The 25,849-nt window shown below is 43.4% G+C and overlaps 1 protein-coding gene across 1 annotated transcript in view; it reads right to left on the reverse strand.

Moving 5' to 3' along the window:
• Positions 1 to 25,849, reverse strand: part of LOC125460785 (protein-methionine sulfoxide oxidase mical3a-like) — a 374,391-nt gene that overhangs the window by 201,526 nt on the left and 147,016 nt on the right. Inside the window, exons 13-15 of the mRNA XM_059652260.1 lie at positions 17,163 to 17,310; positions 4,384 to 4,577; positions 1,523 to 1,632 (exon numbers count right to left, since the gene is read on the reverse strand). Coding sequence (XP_059508243.1) covers positions 1,523 to 1,632; positions 4,384 to 4,577; positions 17,163 to 17,310 — 452 coding nt within the window. The remainder of the gene's footprint in view (positions 1 to 1,522; positions 1,633 to 4,383; positions 4,578 to 17,162; positions 17,311 to 25,849) is intronic.

Genomic DNA, 25,849 nt, shown 5'->3' on the forward strand with positions numbered 1-25,849 from the left:
CTCTTAATCTTTTCTGCTCCAAAGGCTTACAACTCATTGTAAATTTTAAAGATGTTCCCAAGAATGAGATGACTTATAAAATTCATATGGTTACAAAAGTTTGAAGAACAGCTCTATGACTTTATGTCTAAGCGTTTTTACAAAAGGCTAATTACTTTAAAAACAGGCAGGAATTATCACCACGCAATGAAAGATCACATTAGAGTAGTATTTTCACACACAGGACTTGTGCAGCAAGGAACCTTTACCAGTGGGAGACACCAAGACATGGAACTGTTTGAAACCACGAACACCAAGTTGGTCATCTAAGACTATGCAGGTAACACTCTGCCCCTCAGTTCAGAACATTGTGGGTTCAAATTACATTCCAAGGATTTGAACAATATTCCAGTGAAATGTTAAACTGAGGGCTGGTGCCACCCTCAGGTGCATGTAAAAATACCAGTGGCATAATAGCAAAGAGTGGAGAAGTTCCATCTCCCTGGTGACTTTGGTGATCTTTATGGCCGTATCAATAAAAAGACTAAGGCAGAGTTTTAATCTTACTGAGTTTTGTGAATCAGTTGGGATCAAATGACTGCCAGAGCTCCCTGAAAAACTCCCTTTTACTTGAGGTACAGACTATCTAAATCAACATTTGAAAATAAGATACAAAAGAACACCAGGGAAGGGGGAGAGAGAGCTTCCAACTCTGAAACAGATTTGACCACCAACACGGTGACAGACTGATGGTTGTGAACGGTTAATTCATCTAAACCAGCAACAAACAAAATCTGTCAAACAAGAAAACTGTCCAGCAAACATTAATAATACAAACCGATAGATCCAAAGCTGGGGGCAGTGATACCACTGGATCACACAGAGAAGAAGGACAAGTAAACAAGAATGATCACGGCACGGTGGCTCAGTGGTTAGCACTGCAGCCACACAGCGCCAGGGACCCGGGTTCGATTCCAGCCTCGGGTAACTGTCTGTGTGGAGTTTGCATGTTCTCCCCGTCTCTGCGTGGGTTTCCTCCGGGTGCTCTGGTTTCCTCCCACAGTCCAAAGATGTGCAGGCTAGGTGGATTGGCCATGCTAAACTGCCCGTAGTGTTCAGGGGTGTTTGTGGGTTATAGGGGGATGGGTCTGAGTGGGATGCTGCAAGGGGCGGTGCAGACTTGTTGGGCCGAAGGGCCTGTTTCCACACTGTAGGGAATCTAATCCTTAATCTAATCACAACGGGGAGTGGGCAGGAAGGGACACAGTGGGGGAGCTGCAGATCCATGGGCTGGTTGTCAATTTTCTTCCATGTCTGTCTCTCTCATTGTTATAAACTCCTCTTTACCCTGATGTCATCCACAACAATTGCACAATGAGACTTAGGGAGAAAATAAAAGTCAGTCTTTATGGACCATTATCTCCTGGTTGATTTAATTGTCTCCTGCTTCTTTTGTTTTGGTCAAATAGCAACAATCACTCATTGACTGCTCCGGTTCCACTCCCTGCAATAGGGACTGAACTGTTTACCCCAAGCTGCTTACCTTAGGCCCCCTCTTGCGAGTGATGGACTGTCCCAGTCTGCTGAGGAAGGAGATCGGTGACTTTGTAGCACTCACAACGTTTGATTTATCATGAAAACTGAGTAGATATTCTGTGAAGAAGAAAAGGCCAGAAATAAATTGAACTGTGTACTGCTATGATTGCAGACACTGACGGAAGGAAATCTCTAAGTAGATCACAACTATTATCGCACAATAAGTAACATTATGACAGTAAATTTTCTCATTCACAACTTCCTGTCACAACAAAGACTGCAAAGATATTAATTAAAGATCCAAAGTAAATAAAATCTCTGTTTTCTGTTGTCAGCCAATTTTTTATCCAGCAACTTGCTCCCTTTTCATCAAATGGGTTTCAAAGTCTAATGTGTGGTAGTCACCAAATTGTTTTCGAAAGTTTACATAGAAAGCATCAGCTTCCTTCATTAAAGAATATAATTTTAACTTTCATAAATCAATTTTGTCGTTCATTTATTCACTTATTTTACTATTGGACAATTAAGTTTATTGTTTATAAACCCAATACAGATGCATTGATATTATTGTAACTTATGATACAATAATGTGATACAATGGGTCATATTGGTATTGTTATCAGTGGAGTAGTAGGACAAGGTGGAGATCAGTGTGCTCCAATCTCAGAAGTAGCAGTAGCTCCAGGGAAAGACAGGGAGTGACCAGCATGTGAACAGTTGTTGAAACAGTCCAGGACTCAGTGCACTTGAAGACAAGGCCCAGTCACTGCACATGAAGCTTCTTTGTTGCTTGTAAAGTTTTAATGCATTTTGATGATGCTACTTGTTGCTAATATTGGGGACGAGGGAAGAATTGCTGAGGAAATTGTGGGATCCTTCTCTCAAAATTGTTGTTTGATGCATAATCATCATCTGTCAGTTCCCGGTATTTGTCACATGGTACATTTGGGATGTTAGAATATGAATCATATCTATCTTTGAATGCTCTAAAGCTTGTTTGACAATAAGCTTTACATGTTTGCATAAGCACTATTTGCAATAATTCAGTTATTCTTCATTGACTAAAGATGCCTTACTAACTTGCTTTTCGTACTAACAAAGATAGAGTCTGCGACACACATAAGTAATTACATCATCACCCCGGTTATATTTATGTTGTGTCAGTGGAGGAGTGAAACAGGGAAAGAATCATTACTCTCTTTGACCTCAGTTGGGACATTTCTGAGATGAGCAAATGGATCTAGTGTTGCCAGCTGCCAGTGCTCACGGAGACTAAACACCGCAGTGTACACCGATACTGTCTTCAGCCGCCAGTGCTCAGAGACAGAAAACTGTGGAATATACCAACATTGTCTTCAGCTGGCAGAGCTCACTGAGATTGAACAATAGTATAAAATTACACCGTCCCCAGTTGCCAGTGCTCACTGAGACTAAACACACCAGTATACACTGACACTGTCTCCAGCTACCAGTTCTCACTGAGACTAAACCTTGCAGTGGGAGATGATGGCTTAGTAGTATTTTCACTAAACTGTTCATGCAGAAACCCAACTAATGTTCTTTGGACCTGGGTTCAAGTCAAACGGTGGAATTTGAATTCATTTAAAAGATAATATTTGGTATTAAGAATCTACTGATGACCATGAAACCATTGCTGATTTTTGAAAAACTTATCTGGCTCACTGATGTCCTTCATGGAAGGAAATCTGCCAACCCACCTGGTCCGGCCTACATGTGAATCCAGACCCACAGCAATGTGGTTGACTGTTAACTGCCCTTTGAAATGGACTAGCAAGCCACTCAGTTCTATCAATCTCCATAAAGCCTCAAAGAAATGAAACTGGTCGGACCAGCTGGTATTGACCTAGGCATCGGAAAAGACAAATGCAGAGACAGCCCTATCAACCCTGCAAAGTCCTCCTCACTAACATCTGGGGGCTAGTGCCAGAATTTTGGAGGTCAAGCAACAGCCTGACACAGACAATGTCCCAGATACCACCCTCACCATCCCTGGATATGTCCTGTCCCACTAGCAGGACTGACCCAGCAGAAGTGGAGGCCCAGTGGTATACAGTTGGCAGGGAGTTGCCCTGGGAGTTCTCATCATTGACGCCAGACCCCATTAAGTTTCATGGCTTCAGGTTAAGCATGGGCAAAGAAACCTCCGGCTGGTTAACACGCACCGTCCTTCCTTCCTCTTATCATAACATTCAAGGATATGAGACAAGTGCAGGAAATTGGGATTAGCGAGCCTTTAGTTTTAATTATAGCAATGCAGACTCAATAGGCCGGAGGCTTTTTCTGCAGTGCATGGCTCTCTGACTCCGCTGATGCATCAGTGTTCCTCCATGTTGAGCGACACTTGGAGGAAACAGTGATGGTGACAAGGCGCAATATGTACTCTGGGAGGGGGATTTCGATGTCCATAACCAAGAGTGGCTCAGCAGCAGTACTACCGATCAAGCTGGTTGGCTCCTAAAGGGCATAGCTTCTAGGTAGTGTGGGAAACCAATAAGAGGGAAAAACATGCTTGATCTCATCCTCAGGAATCTGTCAGTGCTGACCAAGACAGAAATCTGCACAACACACATTCACTGTGTCCAGCTGCCTGTGTTCATTAAGACTAAACAATGAAGGGTACACTGACATTGGCTTTAGCTGCCAGTGCTCACTGAGACATAACATTGCATTTACACTGACACTGTCTCCAGCTGCCGGTATTCACTGTGATGGAACATTTTTGTACAAACTGACACAGTCTCCAGCTGCCGGTGCCGAGTCTGAACAGTGCAGTATAAACAGACACTTTTTCTAGCACAATTGCACTAACTTTAAGGTAACTGTCTCCCCTGTCCCATAGCTTCTCACCCTCTGGAGCCGTGTCCTTCAGCATCTCGTAGAACTGTGACAGGTACATCACCATGCTCAGTTTGTCTGGTTCACCCACTGCTGCCATTTCTTTTCCTGTCATTATGGGGGAAATTCCAAACTCCCGCTCAGCAATGTCAAACGCCATCTGGTTATTGCTCTCCACATCCTTCTCATTCAGCTGATCAAAGTCTCTGCAGGTGAACAGGAAATAACATTCAGTTACATTCAATAAATACATTCAGCAGCATGAGGCCAATCTATTCAAAACAAGGAATCATTTTAACTACCAACTGCCAGTATTAAGACTCTCCCAGAACTGCCAGTTCTAAAGCCTGGCAAGACAATTACCTTTGTCATGTCAATTAGAGTTAATCCTCTATTTGCACGGTTAATTCAACTATGTTCTTGCAAATAGTTTGCATATTGAAAGAGCCTTCAGGTTTATTCTTTTCCTACTATTTGCACAACATTATTTGAGATGCACAGTTAAAATTCCTGTTTCTTACTGTCCTACACTGCTTGTCTTTATCTAATTACTATGCTAGACAAGTATCTTGACATTTGGGAGATATAGAATCGTGCAGATCCACAGCACAGGAAATGACCTTTAGGCTCATTGTATCAAAAACAACCACTTAATGTTTTTAACCCGTTTTCCCACACTTGGCCGAAAGTCTTGTATGCTTTGGCATCACAAGTGCACATCTAAATACATCTTAAATGTTATGCCTCTACCACCTTACAAGCAGTTAGCTTCAGATTCACATCATTGACTGGATGAAAAGATTTTTTCTCACATTTTCTATAAACCTTCTGCCCCTTACCTTAAATATGTGCCTCCTGGTCACTGGTCCCTCCATCAAGGGGAAAAGTTTCATCGTATCTACCCTTTCTACGCCCCTCATAATTTTATGCATCTCAATCATACCCCGCTCAATCTTAAGGAAAACAACCCCCATCTGTTCAATCTCTCTTCATAACTGGAACTTGCAAGCCCAGACAACATCCTGATAAATCTCTTCTGTACCCTCTCTAGTGCTATTACACCCCTCCTACAATGTGGATTCCAAAGTTGCACACAATACTCTAGCCATGTCCTTATGGGGTTTTATACAACCCCAGCATCGCCTCCCTGCACTTAAACTGTTTGCCTAGCCTAATAAAAGCAAGTATCCTAAATGCTTTTAACCACTTTTTCCATAGGTCCTGATATCTTAAGAGACTGGTGCATATGCACATCAAGGCCCTGTGATCTGCGGTGCTTCCCAGGGTCGTACTGCTCATCATGTATTCCCTTGCCTTGTTTATCCTGCCCAAGTGCATTACATCATATTTATCCAGACTGAATTACATTGGCCACTGACTAGCCTGTTTGACCAGGCCATCAATGGTCTAAGGTTTTCCTCCTCAATTGTTACCACCCTTCCAGTTTTAGTATCGTCTGCAAATTTACTGATCATTTATATAAATCACGAACAGCAAGGGCCCCAAAACAGATCCCTGTGGACACAGGTCCCACTGGACACAGACTTCCAGTTAGAAATACAACCCTCAACCCTTACTCTCTACCTCTTGCCAATCAGCCAACCGTGGATCCAATTTGCCAAATCTCCTTGTAGCCCATGGGCTCTTTTGCTATCAGCCCCCATGTGGGACCTTATCAAAAGCCTCACTGAAATTTTAATGGGCTACATCAAAAGAATTGCTCGCATCTACACACCTGGTCACCTCTTTGAAAATCTCAATTAATTTGGTCAGACATGATCTCTCCTTTAACAAAACCATGTTAACTATTCCTGTTTCTTCAAATGCAGATCAATTTTGTCCCTCAGTGGGCCCAGGGCCAGTTATTCAGTTGGCTAGATAGCTGATTTGTATTACTGAGTGATGCCAATAGCTCGGGTTTAATTCTTGCACCAGCTGAGGTAACCACAAAGTTCTCTGCTCCTCAATCTCTCCCCTCCCCTGAAGTGCGGTGACCCTCATGTTAAACAACCACCAGTCATGTGCGTATTTTTCTCCCTCTCTCTAACAAGGGAGCAGTCCTATGGAATTATGGTGATTTTACTTTTGTTCTTAGAATTTTAATGTTCCTTCATCTGAGTCTTCACCTCATTTAATTTAAGCCCCTTCCACCACCACAAACAATTTCTATCAATCAAAATTCACATCTCAGACAAAGTTTCACCTCACCCCCAAATGTCCAGCATTGCCACAAGCCTCAGCCCCACACACCCAGCACTGCTACTAGTCTCACCCCATGAACATTAAGAGCATGAGAAAAGGAACAGGAGTAGGCTGTTCAGTCCCTTGAGCCTGTTCAGCCATTCAGTAGTGGTATGGCTGATTTAACATCCCTCACATCTACTTTCCTGCTTTTACCTCATATCCATCAATTCCTGTTTGATCAAGAATCTATCTCACCCTTAAACATAAACAAGGAATCCTGTCCTCACAGCTCTCTGGTAAGGCATTTCAAAGACTCACAACCCTCAGAGAAGAAATTCCTCCTCATCTCAGTCTGAAATTGGTACTCCTTTATTCTGAGACTATGCCCTCTGGTCCTAGACTGTCCCATGAGGGGAAACATTATCTTAACATTTGTCCTGTCAAGTCCCTTAAAATCTTGTACATTTTGAGGGGAGGCAATGGTCTAGTGGTATTGTCACTGGACTGTTAACCCAGAGACCTAGATAATGTTCTGGCGACCCAGGTTTAAATCCTGTCATGGCAGACGGTGGAATTTGAATTCAATAACTATCTGGAATTAAGAGTCTAATGATGGCCACAAATCCAGAGTCGGTTGTCAGGAAAAACCCATCTAGTTCACTGATGTCTTTTAGAGAAGGAAACTGCCATCCTTGTCTGATCTGGCCTAGATATGACTCCAGACCCACAGCAATGTGGTTGACTCTCAACTGCCCTCTGGGCAATAAATGCTGCCTGGAGAGCAATGCCCTCATCCCTGAATGAAGAAAGAAAAAACATTTCATTGAGTTCACCTCACTCTTTTAAATCCCAATGCATAGAAAATCATAGAATTGACAGCACAGAAGGAGCCTGTTCAGCTCATTGTGTCTGCACCAGCTCCCGACATAGCTGCCCAGCTCGGCCAACACTCTAGCCTTAACTCCATAGTCCTTTAAATTCATCCTTTTAGCTCTCTTTTGAAACCTCCAATGTAATCCACCTCTACTACTCTCCCAGGCAGCACAGTACAAATCCTAACAATTTTCTGACTAAAGGCTTTTCTCCTCATCTAAATCCTTGTTCTCTTGTTGACAATCTTGAAGTCATAGCCCTTAGTTACTAACATATGAAACAATGGAAACAGAAAGTTCTTTTTTACCTGGTCAAAATTGTTCATGACTATCTGAAATCTATCTCAAATTCATCTTAAATCCCTCATTTTTTGTACCATTCCAGTAAATTGCCTATGCACCCTCTCCTTCCTTAAATAAGGTGCCCAGAACTGAAACAACACTCCAAATTGTGTCTGATCAATAATTTGTAGAGGTGTGGCATCACTTCTTTATTTTTCTCCTTTATGCCTCGATTTATAAAACTAAGGATCCTATTAGCCGTTCTTAAGAAATATTTCAACTTGCCTGACCACCGTCAAAGAACTATGCATGTGAAACCCAAGGTCCTCCTGCACTGTACTCCCCTCACAGTTGTACCTTTGAGCTTGGATCTTCTCTCCAAGTTTCTTCTTACAGAATGCATTACTTCACATTTCTCTGCATTGAAATTCATCTGACACGTGCCTGTCTATTTAGCCAACTTATCAGTGTCCCTTTGAAGTCATTCAACATCATCCTCACAATTCATTATTCTCCCTAGCTTAGTATTGTTATGGTGAGGAGGTCGAGCCCCTGTGATAATTAAAACCAAAACACCCAGAGAAGCTTGCCTCGCCTCTTAATCTGCTAAAGGAAATGGGAAAAATGCTTTAATCTACCTTTCATCTCTAAATCTGTTATAATGGGGAGGTTAAACAAAAAAAATCCTGATACTCACAATAAGCAGCAAGTAACAAATTATTTATCTAACTTGAACATTGAACAAATTAACAGACCTACTAACAAATTCAATAATTCGTCTTTACTATCACTGAACAGAACAAAATTCTAATGACATGCTGTTCCAATAAATACAACTCACACGTATACAGACTAGTAAAAGGAAAGATAAATTTAAACTTAGAGTATCAAAACTACAGTCGGGATGTGTCTTCTGGAACGTTCTGTGGTTGTTCTGCTATTCTTCAGTCAAAAATTCTTTCTTTGTCAAAACACTGTATCAGGAATATTAGCTGAGAGTGTCATGGTAACTTTGAGATGGTAATTAAGTAGACAGTTTAAAGATTTCTGTGAGAGCCACAGTTGACTCTTCCGATGGCAGTTCACTCTCACTCTGATTTTGAAAAAGCATCTTCTTATATACCCTTAACAACCTGTCAATTTTCTCAGATCAGGATTGGTCTTAGGTTGTCAACACCATCAGATTTAAATTATTTGGCTCATGATCAAGCCGGTTGCCTGAACATCAAAACAAGAGTAGGTTGCCAACCACACAGCCAGTTGATACATGTCTTTCAATTTCAGAACTATCTATGCATCTGTAGCTGCTTGCAGACTTTTTTTTAAGCTCTCCAACCTGAGAAAAGCTCATCACCTCTTAAAGGGGCCATGTACTCTTCTCCCCTATCATTTTAACAAACAAATTCTAACACACAAGTGTTCGTTCTAATACACATGTACTCTAGCCAACTTTGCAACAGTATCATCTGCAAATTTAGAGATGTTGCCCTCAATGCCCGTCCCCAAATTGTTTACATAAAATCAGAAAATGCAAAGGTCCTAACACCAATACCTGGGGAACACTGCTTTTAGCTCATTTCTAATTTGAGAAATGCTCAACTGTGCAGAACACAGAACAATACAGCACAGAACAGGCCCTTGGCCTTCAATGTTGCGCCGACCTGTGAACTAATCTAAGACCCTCCCCCTACATTATCCCATCATCATCCATACCCTTATCCAAGGATTGTTTAAATGCCCCTCATGTGGCTGTGTTAACTACATTGGCAGGCAGGGTGTTCCACGCCCTTACCACTCTCTGAGTAAAGAACCCACCTCCGACATCTATCTTAAATCTATCACCTCTCAATTTGTAGCTATGCCCCCTTGTACAAGCTGAAGTCATCATCCTCGGGAAAAGACTCTCACGGTCCACTCTATCTAAGCCTCTGATCATCTTGTATGTCTCTATTAAACCCCCTCATAGCCTCCTTCTCTCCAATGAGAACAGACCCAAGTCCCTCAGCCTTTCTTCACAAGGCCTGCGCTCCAGACCAGGCAACTTCCTGGTAAATATCCTCTGCACCTTTTCCAATGCTTCCACATCCTTCCTATAATGGGGGGACCAGAACTGCACGCAATATTCCAAATGAGGCCGCACTAGCGTTTTGTACAGTTGTAGCATGACATCACGGCTCCGGAACTCAATCCCTCTACCAATAAAACCTAACACACCGAAAGCCTTCTTAACAGCACTATCAACCTGGGTGGCAACTTTCAGGGATCTATCTACATGGACACCAAGATCCCGCTACACATCCACACTACCAAGAATCTTTCCATTGACCCAGTATTCTGCCTTCCTATTATTCTTCCCAAAGTGAATCACCTCAAATTTATCCGCATTGAACTCCATTTGCCACCTTTCCGCCCAATTCTGCAGTTTAAACAAGTCTCCCTGCAACCAGCAACGTTCTTCCACACTGTCCACCACTCCACCGACTTTAGTGTCATCTGCAAACTTACTAACCCATCCACCTATGCCTGCGTCTAAGTCATTTATAAAAATGACAAACAGCAGTGGTCCCAAAACAGATCCCTGTGGCACACCAGTAGTAACCGGACTCCAGGCTAAATATTTTCCATCAACCACCACTCGTTGCCTTCTTAGAGAAAGCCAGTTTCTTATCCAAGCCCTTCCCCCTACGCTATCCCAGGGAACTTACCCTCTGTTCCAATCTGTCAGCCATCTTCTAATCAATGCTGCTGAGTACCCATCAATCCCAAACGTTTCTAGTTTCTTAACCAAACAGTCTTGTGGCATGGCATCAAAATCTATTTTATTTTTGCTCGAAGACAATCCCTCCATGCCAGGGATCATCCTGGTGAATCCTTTTCTGAACTGCCTCCAATTAGTTAATTTTTTTAAATAACATAGAACAGCACAGTACAGGCCCTTCAGCCCACGATGTTGTGCTGAACTTTTACCCAAATCGGAAGGTCTATCTAACCCCCACTCCTACATTATACTATCATCCATATGCATATCTAATTGCCGCTTAAATGCCCCTAATGAGGCTGACTCCACTACACTCTCCAGTAATGCATTCCACTCTCTGAGTAAAAAACCTACCTGACATCTCCCCTATATCTACCTCCACTCACTTTAACGCTATGCCCCCTCGTCACAGTCACCGTCACCCAAGGAAAAAGTCTCTGGCTGTCCACTCTATCTACACCTCTGATCATTTTGTGCACTTCCATCAAAGTCATCTCGCATCCTTTGTCGTTCTAAACAGAAAAGCCCTCGCTCTCTCAACCTTTCCTCATAAGATCTTCCCTTCGTTCCAGACAATATCTTGGTAAATCTCCTTTGCATCTTTTCCAATGCTTCCACATCTTTCCTGTAACGAGGCAACCAGAACTGGACACAATACTCCAGATGTGGCCGAACCAGGCTTTTGTATAGCGAGGGCACAACTTCACGGCTCTTGAACTCAATCCCTCAATTAATGAAAGCTAGCACACCATACACCTTCTTAACAACTCTATCCACCTGGGTGGCAGCTTTCAGGGAACTGTGGACACGAACCCCAAGATCCCTCTGGTCCTCCACACTGACAAGAATCTTTCCGTTAACCCCGTACCCTGCTTTAAAGTTTGTCCTTCCAAAACGAATCACTTCACACTTTTCAGGGTTAAACTCCATCTGCCACTTCTCAGCCTAGCTCTGCATCCTATTAATGTCCCTTTGTAACCTCGAACAGCCCTTCGCGTTATCCACAACTTGATCTACCTTTGTATCGTCTGCGAAGTTAGTAATTCACCCTTCCACTCCTTCCTCCAAATCATTTACAAAAATCACAAATAGAAGAGAACCCAGGACATATCCTTTTGGTACACCACTTGGAACTGAGTACCATGTTGAAAATTTTCCGTCCGCTACCATCCTTTGTCTTCTAAGGGTCAGCCAATTCTGGCTTCAATCTGCCCTATCCCATGCCTCTTTACCTTCTGCATGAGCCTACCATGGGTAACTTTATCAAATGCCTTACTTAAATCCATGTATACCACATCCACTGCTCTACCTTCATCCACATGTTTCGTTACCTCTTCAAAGAATTCAATCAGGTTTGTGATGCATGATCTACCCCTCACAAACCAATGCTGACTATCTCAAATCAAACTGTGATTCGATCTCAAATCACTTTCCAAGTGATCATAAATCCTATCTCACAGAGCCCATTCCAATAATTTGCCCCCCACCGACGTAAGACTAACTGGTCTGTAATTTCCAGGGTTATCCCTATTCCCTTTTTTGAACAAGGGAATGATGTTTGCCTCTCTCCAATCTTCTGGCACTATACCCATGGACAGGGAAGACAAAAAGATCATTGCCAAAGGCCCTGCGATCTCTTCCCTTGCTTTCCATAGAATCCTTGGATAAATTCGATCAGACCTGGGATACTTTTGCATCTTTAACTTCCTCAAAATTCCTAGCACATCTTCCTTGGTAACATCGACCTACTCTCGCCGACCAGCCTGTTTCACACTGTCTTCCTCTACAGCTAAGTCCTTCTCAGTTGTGAATACTGAAGAAAAGTATTCATCAAGGACCTCTCCTATCCCTTTAGGCTCTGTGCACAAATTCCCTTTACAATCCGTGATTGGCCCTACCCTTTCTCTGGTCATTCTCTTATTCCTCATGTACGTGTAAAATGTCTTGGAGTTTTCCTTGATCCTATCTGCCAAGGTTTTCTCATGCCTCCTTATCGCTCTCCTAAGCTCTTTCTTCAGCTCCTTCCTGGACAGCTTGTATCCCTCGAAATACTTTCCGTTCCTTGTATTTAAACCATATATAAGTATCCTTCTTCCTCTTAACTAGTCGTTCGACCTCTCTTGAGAACCAAGGCTCCCTCACTCGACTGCATCTTCCCTGCCTGGGAGGGACAAACATATCGAGCACACACAGTATGCATTCCTTAAACAAGCTCCACATTTCAATAGCACTCTTCCCTGACAGCATATGTTCCCAATTTATATTACCCAGTTCTTGCCTAACTGAACTGTAATTACCCTTTCCCCCAATTATAAACCAATTATAAATTATGTACTCATCCTTTTCCATGACCATTGTAAAAGTAACAGAGCTATGATCGATACCTCCAAGATGCGCTCCTACCAACAGGTCTAACACTTGGCCCGGTTCATTGCCAAGCACCAAATCCAAAGTACCCTCTCCTCGTGTTGGTCTATCTACATACTGAGTCAGGAATCCTTCCTGAACGCACTGGACAAAATCTTCTCTATTACAACTAAAAGGTTTCTAATCAATATTTGGAAAGTTGAAGTCACCCATTACTACAATCCTGTCACTTCTGCGCCTTTCCAATATCTGCCTCCCAATCCGGTCCTCTACTTCTCAGCAACTATTACGGGGTCTGTAAATAAAACCCCAACAAAGTTTCTTTCTTGTCTCCTTTCTTGTTCTGGACCTCAACCCAAACTGGCTCTGTAGGCATACAATTCTTGAACTGCCTTTCAGTAGCTGCTATACTAGCCCTGACTAGCAATGCCACTCCCCCCGCCTCATTTTCCACTCTCCTTATTTCTTTTAAAGCACCTAAATCCCGGAACTTCGAACTACCATTCCTCTCCCCGAGTTATCCAAGTTTCTGTAATGGTCACAACATTTTAGTTCCAAGTATTGACCCATGCTCTAAGTTCATCCGCCTTATTTTTGACACTTCTAGCATTGAAGTATATACACATCAAACCAATCAAACTGTGTCCACAATTACACTCCATCAACCGCATTTCTTTATAAACAACCTCACTCCCTGTTGTAACGGGAAAGCTGATGTTTCGGGCCTAGACCCTTCAGGGTCTAGAAATGTCAGTTTTCCTGCTTCTATGATGCTGCTTGGCCTGCTGTGTTCATCCAGCTCTACACCTTGTTATGTCAGCTTCTCTGCAGTTCCTACTATCATTCGCTCCCTATTGTGTCTGTTAGAAGGCTGAATACTTCATCCTCTGAATTATAAATCCAGTTCCCCACCCCTTGCCAATCTAGTTTAAACCATCCTGTATAGCTCAAGCAAACCTCCCTCCCAGGATATCTGTGCCCTTCCAGTTCAGGTGCTACCTGTCCTTACTGTCCAGGCCCCATCTTGCCCAGAACGTGCTCCAATTATCCACATAATAGAAGCCCTCCCTCCTACAACAGCCCTGTAGCCAAGCATTTAAGGTATTCCTTAAGGACCTCTCTTATCTCTGTAGGCTCCATGCACAAATTTCCCTTTATAATCCTTGATCGGCCCTACCTTTTTTCTGGGCATTCTCTTATTCTTCACGTACATGCAAAAAGCCTTGGACTTTTCCATGATCCTATCTGGTTTTCTCATGCCCCCTTATAGCTCTTCTAAGCCCTTTCTTCAGATACATTCTGGGCAACTTGTATCAATCTACAGCCTTTTCTGATCCTTGTTTCCTAAACGTTATATGAGCCTCCTTCTTCCTCTAAACCAGTCGTTCGACCTCTCTTGAGAACCAAGGCTCCCTCACTCCAACCTCCTTGAAAGAAGGGCCAGCATTTCATTAGCTTTCCTGATTACTGCTGCATCTGTGTGCTAACTTGCTATGTTTAATGTATAAGTACCTCCAAGTCCCTTTGTGTTGCACTTTTTTGCATTTTCTTCACCTAAATAATATTGTTCTTTTATTACCCCTTCCGAAATGAACTTCACATTTTCCCTATTTACACTCTAATTGTCAACTTTTTGCCCACTTGTTTAACTGTTAAAATCTGTTTGTATTCCTTTCTCAACTTGCCTTTCCACCTATTTTTGTATTGCCTTATTACAAACCTCATGCCATTCACTTAGAATTGCTCTAAACCCAGAGACAAGTATCCCAGGTTGTTGAGTAAGGCAGTAGAAGAAACAGCAGGCGCACATGCAAAAATGTTCAATTCTTCTCTGGCCACAGGACAGGAGTGGAGGATTGGATTACGGACAATGTGGTACCATTGTTCAAGAAGGGAGCAAGAGATAAACATGGAAACTAGAGGTCAATCAGTCTAATCTGGTGCTGCACAGCATGATGGAGGTTGTTCTTGGTGTGATGGTGTCTGCAGCTGGCAGATTGGCCAGGCGTGTTTTTCCTCTTGGTTAGTTCCCTCACTACCTGCTGCAGAACAAGCCTAGCAGCAACATCCTTTCGGACCTGACCACCTTCGTCAGTGGTGCTGCTGCCGAGCCACTATTGGTGGTGGACACTGAAATTCCCACATCCTGAGCGCATTTTTCACCCCTGCCTCCCTCAGTGCTTTCTCTATATGTTTTTCTGATTCATCAGCTGGGGGAGGATGGTATGCGGTTATCAACAGGAAGTTTCCATTCCCAAGTTTATCCTGAAGCCATGAGACTTCATAGGGTCCACAATTAATATGAAGACTGCCAGAGCAACTCCCTCCCAACTGTAGACCACTGTGCAGCCACCTTGGACAGTGGGACAGGGCATATCCGGGGATGGTGTGATGGTATCTGGGACCCATTGTCTGTAAGGTATGATTCCATGACGATGACTATGTCGGGCCGTTGCTTGACTAGTCTGTGAGACAGCTTTCCCAATTTTGGCAATGCCCTTCAGATGTTAGTAAGGAGGACTTTACAAGGTTGACAGGGCTGTTTCTGCCATTGTCTTTTCTGGTGTCTCGGTTGATGCCTGGTGATCTTGTCCAGTTTCATTCCTTCGAGACTTTGTAGCAATTGACAAACTGAGTGGCTTGCTAGGCCTCTCAGAGGGCAGTTGAGGGTCAGCCACAATGCTGTGGGGCTGGAACTGCAAGTGGCTGGGCTGGGTGAGAATGGCGGATTTCCATCTCTGGTGGACTGGGTGGGTTTGTCCAGCAGTTGGCAGTGGTTTCATGGTCATCATTGGATTCTTAATTCCAGATTGTCTTTTGCTGAGTTCAGGTTCTGTCATGGCTGGGTTTCTGCCCCAATTCCTAGGACATTGACTGATTTCTGGATTAATAATCTGGGATGGTCATCACCTACTAGGTCATCGCCTCCCCACATGATAAAGAATATGGTAAAATAGGGCAGAGTCAGCACAGCTTTGTCAAGGGGAAGTCATGCCTGACAAGATTTGTTCGAATTTTTTGAGGAGGTAACGAACAAGTTAGACAACCCAATGGATGTGATCTAGTTGGATTTCCAGTCAGCCTCTGACAAGATGCTACACAGGAGGTCACTACGTACGAGCTCATGGTGTTGGGAGCAAGGTATTGGCATGAATAGAAGATTTACTGATGACCAGAAGGCAGAGAGTAAGGGCAAATAGGATCATTTCTCAGAATGGCAGCTGACAACTGGTGGAGTTCCACAATGATCAGAACTGGTAGCGCAATTGTTCACATTATACATTAATGATCTGGAGGAAGCAACTGAATGTATTATTGCTCAGTTTGCAGGATAGGTAGAGAGGCAGGTAGTGTTGAGGAAGTGAAGAGGCTGCAGAAGAGCTTGGACAGGCTAGGCAATTGGGCAAAGTAGCAGCAGATGGAATGCAATGTGGGAAAATGAGACACTATACACTTTGGCAGGAAGAGTAGAGGTGTAGACCATTTCCTAAATGGGGGAAGGCCTCAGAAATCTGCAGCTCAAAGGATCTTGGAAATACAAATTCAGAATTCTCTGAAGGTTAACATAGGCTAAACTGGCGGTTAATAAGGCAAATATAATGTTGAAACTCATTTAAGAGGGTGAGAATACAAGAGCACGGATTCTGCTGAGGCTACCTAAGGCTATGGTCAGATTGCATTTGGAATATAGTGAGCAGTTTTGGGCTTCATATCTAAGGAACAATATGCTAGCATTGGTGAAGGTCCACAAGAATTATTCTGTTGATGAAGGGCTTGTTATAGGAGGAGCAGCTGAGGCCTCTGGGTCTGTACTTGGACTTTAGAAGGACGAGGGGAATCTGATTCAAGCTTTCAGAATACTGAGAGACCTGGATAGAGTGGATATGGAGAAGATGTTTCCACTAAGAGGCCAAAAACCTATATGAACTTTAAAAAATGTTTTGATGAGCACTTCAAATATCATAACATTCAAGGACATGGCACAAGTGCAGGAAATTAGGATTAGTGCACTTTTAGTGGTAGTTATATCAGTGCAGACTCTATGGGCCGAAGGGCCTTTTCTGTGCTGTATGAATCCACGAATCGAAAATGATGGTTACATCAAGCATTTGTGGCAAACACATTTAGGAAATAAGCAACAGTTTGATCAGATGTTTTGACGTCAAGGATTCCAGGAGGCTAATCTATTGATATAATAAGGTGTAGAGCTGGATGAACAGGCCAAGCAGCATCAGAGGAGCAGGAAGGCTGACATTTTGGGCCGAGACCCTTCTTCAGAATCTATTGGATCGTTTCCAGTGTGGTGTTAGGTTGCACACAGCACTCACATTAGGTCTGGCCTGTAACGGTGGATGATAGCGCAAAGTGCCAGGCCACTTTTCCATGACGTGGTCAGATCGATCACATTGACGTTCTTATACCCCTGGGTCTGCTTCTGGCACCAAGCGAGTAGTTTATTCGATCGGGCCAAAGAGTCTGCAAAAACAGAAAGGATACAGAATGAGGGGAGTTGATATCGGATGAGGGCAGTCAATACAGGTGGGTAAGGAGAGGGGAACAACATGGAATGAGGGGAGTCGATACAGAGAGAATGGAGTCAATACATGATGAGGGGATTTGATACAAAATGATGGAAATGGCAATGGAATGATTGCTGTGTATACAGAAATAGGAGAGTGGATATATGGGGAAGGGAGCAGACACAGGCAAGGGGTGTCAATAGAGAGAGTATAGAATGAATACGAGATAAGCAGAGAAGATATAAGTTGAATGGAGTTGATATGAGGAAATGAGAGCGGATACAAAGGAAGGGAGCCATTATGGGATATGGGAGTTGATTTGTAAAGATGAGGTTGGATACATGAGGAGGAGAGCCAATATGAGTAGAAGGTAAGTGGATATGCTTCCCACCTGCTTCAAGAAGACCACTATCATCCCGGTGGCAAAGAAAAATCAGGCAGCGTGCCTTAATGAATACCGCCCGGTGGCTTTGATATCCATCATTCGAGAGGTTAGTAATGGCATACATCAACTCCAGCCTCCCAGATTGCCTTGATCCACTACAATTCGTCTACCGTCGCAACAGGTCCACGGCAGACGTCATCTCCCTGGCCCTACACTCATCCCTGGAATATCTGGATAACAAGGACACCTACGTCAGACTCCTATTTATTGACTTTAGCTCTGCCTTCAACACCATAGTCCAACCAAACTCATCTCCAAAATCCAAGGCCTAGGACTCTGCTCCCCCCCGACAACTGGATCCTCAACTTCCTGATCCACAAACCGCAATCAGCAACGATATGCGACAACACCTCCTCCATGATAATCCCCAACATGGGTGCACCTCAAGGCTGCGTACTCAGTCCTTATACTCCTTATACACTCATAACCGTGTGGCCAAATTCTATTCTAACTCCATTTACAAGTTTGATGATTGACACCACCACAGTGGGTTGGACATTAAACAATGACAAGTCAGACAGCTTAGTGACACGGCGTAAAGACAACAAACTCTCTCTCAATGTCAGCAAAATGAAGGAGCTGGTCATCGAATAGGGCCCCTTAAAGATCAACAAGGTCATCTACGCGTCGAACCACTGGAGTTGGGTGAGATTTTGAATGAGTATTTCACATCAGTATTTAATGTAGAAAAGGATATGGAAGTTAGAGAACTTGGAAAAATAAATGGTGGTATCTTGAAAAGTTTCCATATTACAGAAAGAGCAGGTGCTGGATGTCTTAAAACACATAAAAGTGAATGAATCCCCGGGACCTGATCAGGTATATCCCAGAACTTTGTGGGATGCTACGAAAGAGACTGCTGAGCCCCTTCCTATGATATTTATATCATGGATAAGCACAGTTGGGGTGCTGCAAGATTGGAAGTTAGCTAATATGGTCCCATTAATCAAGAAGGATGGAAAGGAAAAGCAAGGGAACCATAGATCAGTGAACCTGATGTCAGTGGTGGGTAAGTTGTTGGAAGGGATTCTGAGGGACTGGATTTACATGCATCTGGAAAGGCAAGTGCTGATTAGCCATGAATTGTCTTACTAAAATGCAAGACCTCACACTTATCTAAATTAAACTCCATCTGCCACTCCTTGGCCCATTTGCCCATCTGATCAAGGTCCTGTTGTACAGAGATCGCCTTTTGCACTTCCATCACGCCACCAATTTTGGTGCCATCTACAAACTTACTAACCGCACCTCCTACAGTCAAACAAATTGTTTATATAAATGACAAAAATCAGCACCGATCTTTGTGACACACCACTGATCACGGGCCTCCAGTCCGAAATACAACCCTCCTCCACCACCCTCTGTCTCCTATCGTCAAACCAATTTTGTACCCAATTGGTTAGCTCTCCTTGGATTCCACGTGTTTCACCTTGCTAGCCAGTACACGTGACAATAATAAATCAAACCAAATTAAATCAAATCAAATATGAGCAGATGGAGCCAATGTGGGGACAAGTGAGTGGATGTGAGGAAAGGTAGCTGATACGGGATGAGGGGAGTGGAAACCCATTTGGTTCTCTATGACTTCAGACCCACAGAAATGTGGGTGACTCTTAACTGCCCTCTGGGCAATCAAGGATGGGCAATAAATGCTGGTCAGCCAGTGATTACCTCATCCTATGAATAAATTTTAAAAAAATACAGAGAAGGGAGCCGAAACAGGCAAAGGGGAGTAAATACAGAGAAGGGAAAGCTGATACAGAGAGAGAGGAGCTGATACAAGGTAAAGGGAGATGATGCAGAGAGAAAGGATGACAGAAGCAGACACAGAGACAGGAAAGGCAATAAGGAGAGAGGAAAGCTGATATGGGAAAGCAATATGGGTCATGTGCAAGCAGTTACAGAGACAAGAAAGGTGATAAGCCAATACAGGGTGGGGAGGAGGGGGGACGCAATAAGGGATCAGGGGAGCCAAAACAGAGAGAGGGGAGCCAATACAAAGTGAGGAAAGTTGATCCAAGATGACGGCTGTTGATACGGGGCTGGGGGGGTGATTTGTGAATGAGGGAACAGATATGGGATAACGGAACAAATACAGGATGACGGAATGGTTACAGGATGAGGAAACATGGATAAGGGAGTTGATATGCAGAAAATGGGCTGAAACAGGGTGAGAAGAGCTGATACGTGACTGGGGGAACAAATGCGGGCACAGGGAGCTGACAGAGGGCGAGGGAGCTGACAGGACGAAGGGAGATGATTTGGAATGAGGGAAGGAGATGTGGGAATGAGGGAAGCAAATATGGAATAGGTAAGCCAATACGAAGAGATGGGAACTGACTTGGGAATGAGGGGGAGCAGATATGGGTATGGGGAAAGCAGATATAAAATGAGGAAAGTTAATACAGAGAGAGGGGTAAACTGATCTGGGGATGAGGGGAGCAGACACAAAGAGAAGGGGGAGGGGATTTGGAGAAACAGGAGCTGGTAATGAAGTGGGGACCTGATATGGAGAGACGTGAAATGATACAGAGACAGGGGAGTTGATACACAGAGAGGGATCCTTGTGTGGGAATGGGGTCAGCCAATGCAGAGAGAAAGGAGCTGATATGGAGAAGGGTTCTGATACAGAAAGACAGACAGGAGTTGATGTGAGGATGAGGGGAAGTGATGTGGGTATGAATGGAACTGATATGGAGAAAGATAACGAATGAACTATTGAACAATTTTTTATTGTCACATATATTTGGAAAAACACAGTGAAAAGTGTTTTGTCGCCACAATCCAACGCCATCTTGGATTACACGGTCTAGGCCCGAAACGTCAGATTTCGTGCTCCTAACATGCTGCTTGGCCTGCTGTGTTCATCCAGCCCCACACTTTGCCATCTTGGATTACAAAGTGTACAGAAAGAAATTACTTAAAAAGAGCTTCATCTGCTGTTCAACTGACAGAAAAATATAAAGGCAGAAATAATCTTCAACTTTACAGTCCTTCATGTCTAGCAAGGCTCTGAGTTTTCTGTAAGATATTCTGTGTCCGGACCACAATGAAACCCAGTTCTGAGTCCAGCCGATGCCCCCAGAGCACCCTCTTTCCGCAATGTCGCCACTTCACTGACATTGTGGAGACAGGGGAGTTCTAAGGAGAAAGTGGAACTAATACAGGATTAGGGGACATGATGAGGAGGCAAGGAGCTGATACAGAGCGAGAGGAGCTGATACAGAAGAGAAGAGCTAAAAGAGAGAGACAGGAGTCAAGACAGAGAGTGGAACTGATATAGAGAGAGCAGAGCTGATACAGAGAAAGATCGGGCGGCTGTTAGAGAGAGCGGGGAGTTGTTACGGAGAGAGGAAAGCCATGATGGAAAGAGAGGAGCCATAACAGAAAGTAAGGAGCTGACACGGAGAGAGGGGAACTGATACAGAGAGTGGGAAGCTGTTATGGACAGTGGGAAGCCGTTACAGACACTGAGGAGCCATTAGGCAGAATGGAGAGACAACTGGGGAGAGATAGCCAACAGGAGAGTGGGGAGCCAATATGGAGCTGATACAGAGAGAGGGGAGCTGATAGAGAGAGACAGGAGCCGATGTGGAGAGATGGGAGCTGATACAGGGAGTACTGGCTGACACAAAGAGATAAGAGCTGATACAGAGAGATAGTGGGTTAATTCATACAACAACAGTTGATATGGCCCAGAGAAGTGGAGTCGATACTGGAGAGGGGAGTGTCAACATGGCTGAGGGAGAAAAAACTTGGTCTGGTTAGGATCAATATGGCATGGGAGGGGTAGGGGAGGAATACAGCAAGTCAATAGAAGGAAGATGATTCCAGATGGAACAAGGGTAATGGATACGAATATGGGGGTAGTCATCAGAGGCAAGAGACAATATGGGATGTGAAGGGTAGACACAGAGGGAGGGAAGTCAATATGGAGACAAGGGAGCAGATACGAGGGGAAGGAACAGATATATGGGAAGGGCCACCAATAATGGGAGATACTGACGTCCCTTCACACAAATGAACCTGCCACCACCACACTCTCTGACAGTACATTCCAGAGTATCTGTGGTGCAGTTTGAGAGTTTAAACTGAAATGGCAGGGGAATGGGAACCTAAACTGTGTGATAGAACATAAGGAAATAAGGGTAAAAATAAAAGACAGATTCGGAAATAAAGGAAGTGATAGGCAGAGAATTCAAGGGCGAGAATCAAACAGAACCACAGTGCAAAATAATATGAGCAGGGCTAAGAACATTAAAAATGTTAAGACTAATGTGTCTCAATACAAAAAGCATTCATAATAAAGTGAATGAATAAGTAACACAAATAGATATAAACAAATATGAAACAGATGCGATTATTGAGATGCAGCAGCTGGGTGACCAGAGATTGTTAATGAATATCCAAGGGTATCCAATTTTTAAGGAGAACAGAAAAAAAAGAAAAGGAGGTGGGGTAGCATTGCTGGTAAAAACGAGGAAATTAACGCTATGGAGAGGAAGAATATTAACTCTGATGAAATTGACTCTGTATGGGTTAAGCTTAAAAACATGTAGGGGCAGAAAATGATAGTGGGAATCATATATTGAACCCCAGACTGTGGTGGAAATATTAGGGAAGCACAGAAAACAAAAAAACTAGAGATGAAAGCAATGAAGGTACAGCTTTAATCATGGGCGATATAAGTATACAGTATACAGTCATACAATAAACAGCAGGATTCTTGGGGTGCAAGTATAGCTCCTGAAAGTAGCAACGCATGTGGATAAGGTGGTAAAGGCAGCTTAAGGCATTCTTGCCTTCATCAGTCAGGACACTGGATATAAAAGTTGACGAGTCATGTTATAAGACTTTAGTTAGGCTATATTTGGAGTATTGTATGCAGTTCTGTTCACTGTATTATAGGATGGATGAGGAGGCTTTGGAGAGGGTGCAAAAGAGGTCAACTGTATTGTTGCCTGGATTAGAGTGCATTAGCTACAAGGGGAAGTTGGACAAATTTAGCTATCTTCTGTTAGAGTGTCAGCGGTGGAGAGTGACCTGATAGAAATACATAAAATTATAAGAAGCATGGATAGGATGGACAGTCGGAGTCTTTTTCCCATGGTGAAAATGTTCCCAGGGTGGAATACTCGGTGACACAGGTATAAAGTGAGAGGGGGGAGTTCAAAGGAGATGTGCAAGGAAGGTTTTCTTACGCTGAGAGTGGTAGGTGCCGGGAGTGCACTCCAAGGGGAGTTGATAGAAATCGATATGACAGCAATATTTAACAGGAATTTAGATAGACACATGAACAGGCAGAGAATAAAGGGCTATGTAACACATGCAGGCGGATGGGATTAGTTTAGAACAGTATCACGATCAGCACAGACATCACGATCAGCACAGACATGGAGGGCTGAAGGCCCTGGTACAGTGATATACTCTTAAAAAAAGATTCTGCATTTGGATTGGGCCAATCAAATCAGGAACAATACAGTAGAACAGAAATTCCTGGAGTATGATCAGAAAGATTCTCTGGAACAATATGTTGAGGAACTAACTAGGGATGAACGAGAAAATTACAAACTGGTGAGTCTCATGACTGTGTTAGGCAAACAATTGGAGAAAATTCTGAAGGAGTGAATTAATATCCACTTGGAAAGGCATGGGTTAATTAGGGATAGTCAGCATGGCTTTGTCAGAGGAAGGTCCTTCCTAACAAATCTGCGAGAACTTTTAGAAAATGTGATCAAGTGTGTGGATGAGGGAAGTTTAGTTGATGTTTATGTGGATTTTAGCAAAGCCTTTGATAAGGTCCCACACTGGAGATTGATTGAAAAGGTTAAAGCACATGGAACTGAGGGAAACTTGGCAAGATAAATCTGCAGAAAATTGTCTTAGTATTAGGCCACAAAAGGTAGTGGTAGAATGTCGTCTGAGTGACTGGAGGCCACTCTCCAGTTGCGCACCACAAAGATCGGTACTGGGACTCTTATTGCTTGTCATATACATAAATGACATAGATGAAAATGTGGGGAGAATGTTGAGCAAATTTACAAATGACACCATGATTGGTAGAGTGGTTATTAGCGAAGAAGATGGTTATAAGTTACAAGAAGATATAGATGGGTTGTTCAGATGGTATTCAACACTGATAAGTGCAAGGTGATGCATTTTGGAAGAAGAAACAAGATGAGGGAGTATTTAATAGATGGCTGGACACAGGGTAGCTTAGAGGAACAGAGAGATCCTGGGTAATTATTCACAGATCCCTGAAGTCTGCAGTGCACGTGAATAAGATACTTAAGAAAGCATATGGGACACTTGCTTTCATCAGTTGTAGTTTGAATATAACAGCAAGGAAGTAATGTTGGAATTGTACAGAGTATTGATCAGGCCACAACTGGAGTACGTGTGCAGTTCTGGTCACCTCACTACAGGAAGGATGTGATAGCACTAGAGGGGATGTTGACATCCTCCAAGGAGGTTCACCAGGGTGTTGCCTGGGATGAAGAATTTGCACTACAAGGAGAGAATAGATAGGCTTGGATTGCTTTCTTTAGAGCAGAGAAGACTGAAGGGGACATGATTGAGGTGAATAAGATTATGAGGGGAACAGACAGGGTAAATAGAGAGCACCTACTCTCTTTGATTGAGGGGTTAATCACAAGAGGGTGCGGTTTTAGGGTAAGGGGCAGGAGATTCAGAGGGGATTTGGAAAAAATCCTTTTTCACTCAGCGGGTGGTGGAAATTGGGAATGCACTGCCTGGGAAGGTAGTAGAGGCTGTAAACCTTACAACCTTTCAAAAAAAATGTGGATGAATTCTTCAAATATCATTACATTCAAGGATATGGGACAAGTGCAAGAAATCAGGATATGTGCACTTTTAGTGGTAGTTATGCCTGTGAAAACTAGATGGGCCTGCACTGTATGAATTTATGAATCTAAGTTACTGAGAGCAAGTTATTTAGGCAAGTCAGGCAACAGCATGGTGAGGAACAAGAGAAGACTGATGAATTAAACTGTATTTACTTTAATGCAAGAGGCCTGACAAGAAAGGCAAGCGGACTCAGGACATGGACGGTAACATGCGACTGGTATATTATTGCTATCACAGAAACATGGTTGAGGGACGACAGGACAGGCACTGGCAGCTCAATGTTCTTGAGTATAAATGCTACAGACAGGATAAAGGGGAGAGGGGCTAAAAGAGGAGGGGAAATGACATTTTTGATTCAGGAAAACATTGGGGTGGCACAGTGACCCAGTGATTAGCACTGCTGCCTCACAGCACCAGGGACCCAGATTCCACGCTACCCTTAGGCGACTGTTACCTCCCACAGACCAAGGATGTGCAGGTTAGGTGGATTGGCTGTGTGAAATTGCCCACAGTTTCCAGGGATGTGCAGTTTAGGTGGATTAGCCATGGGAAATGCAGAGTTACAGGGATAAGGTAGTGGATAGGGTAGGGAATGGGCCTAGGTGGATGCTCCTCAGAGGGTTGGGTGTTGGTTCTACAGGCCCAATGGCCTGCTTCCATACTGTAGGGATTCTATGATTCCATCATGGCAGAACTTCGAGATGATATTGCCTGAGGGATTATCCAGTGAAGCTGTATGGGTAGAACTGAGAATTAAAAAGGAGGCAATCACTTTGATGGGATTGTACTGTAGGCCCACCAACAGTCATTGGGATATACAGGAGCAAGTATATAGGGAGACTGTTACTGCTGTAAGAATAACAGGGTCATAATAGTAGGGGATTTTAACCTTCCAGGAAGGACTGGGTGTTAAGGACTTGGGTGGGGAGGGATTTGTTCAGGAACATTTTCTCAATCAATATGTAAATGTAAATACTAGATGAGGGACAAAACTCAAGCTTCCTTTCAGAAATAAAGCAGAGCAAGTGAATGAGGTGTTAGTGGTAGAGCATTTTGGGACCACTGATCATTAGTCTATTAGCTTTAAATTAGTTATAGAAATGGATAAGCCTGGTCCATAAGTTAAAATTCAAAAATGGGGGCAAGGCCAATTTTGATGGTCTTAAACAGAAACTTTCAAAAG

Source organism: Stegostoma tigrinum, chromosome 18, assembly GCF_030684315.1.
Source record: "Stegostoma tigrinum isolate sSteTig4 chromosome 18, sSteTig4.hap1, whole genome shotgun sequence".
NCBI classification, from domain to species: Eukaryota; Metazoa; Chordata; class Chondrichthyes; order Orectolobiformes; family Stegostomatidae; genus Stegostoma; species Stegostoma tigrinum.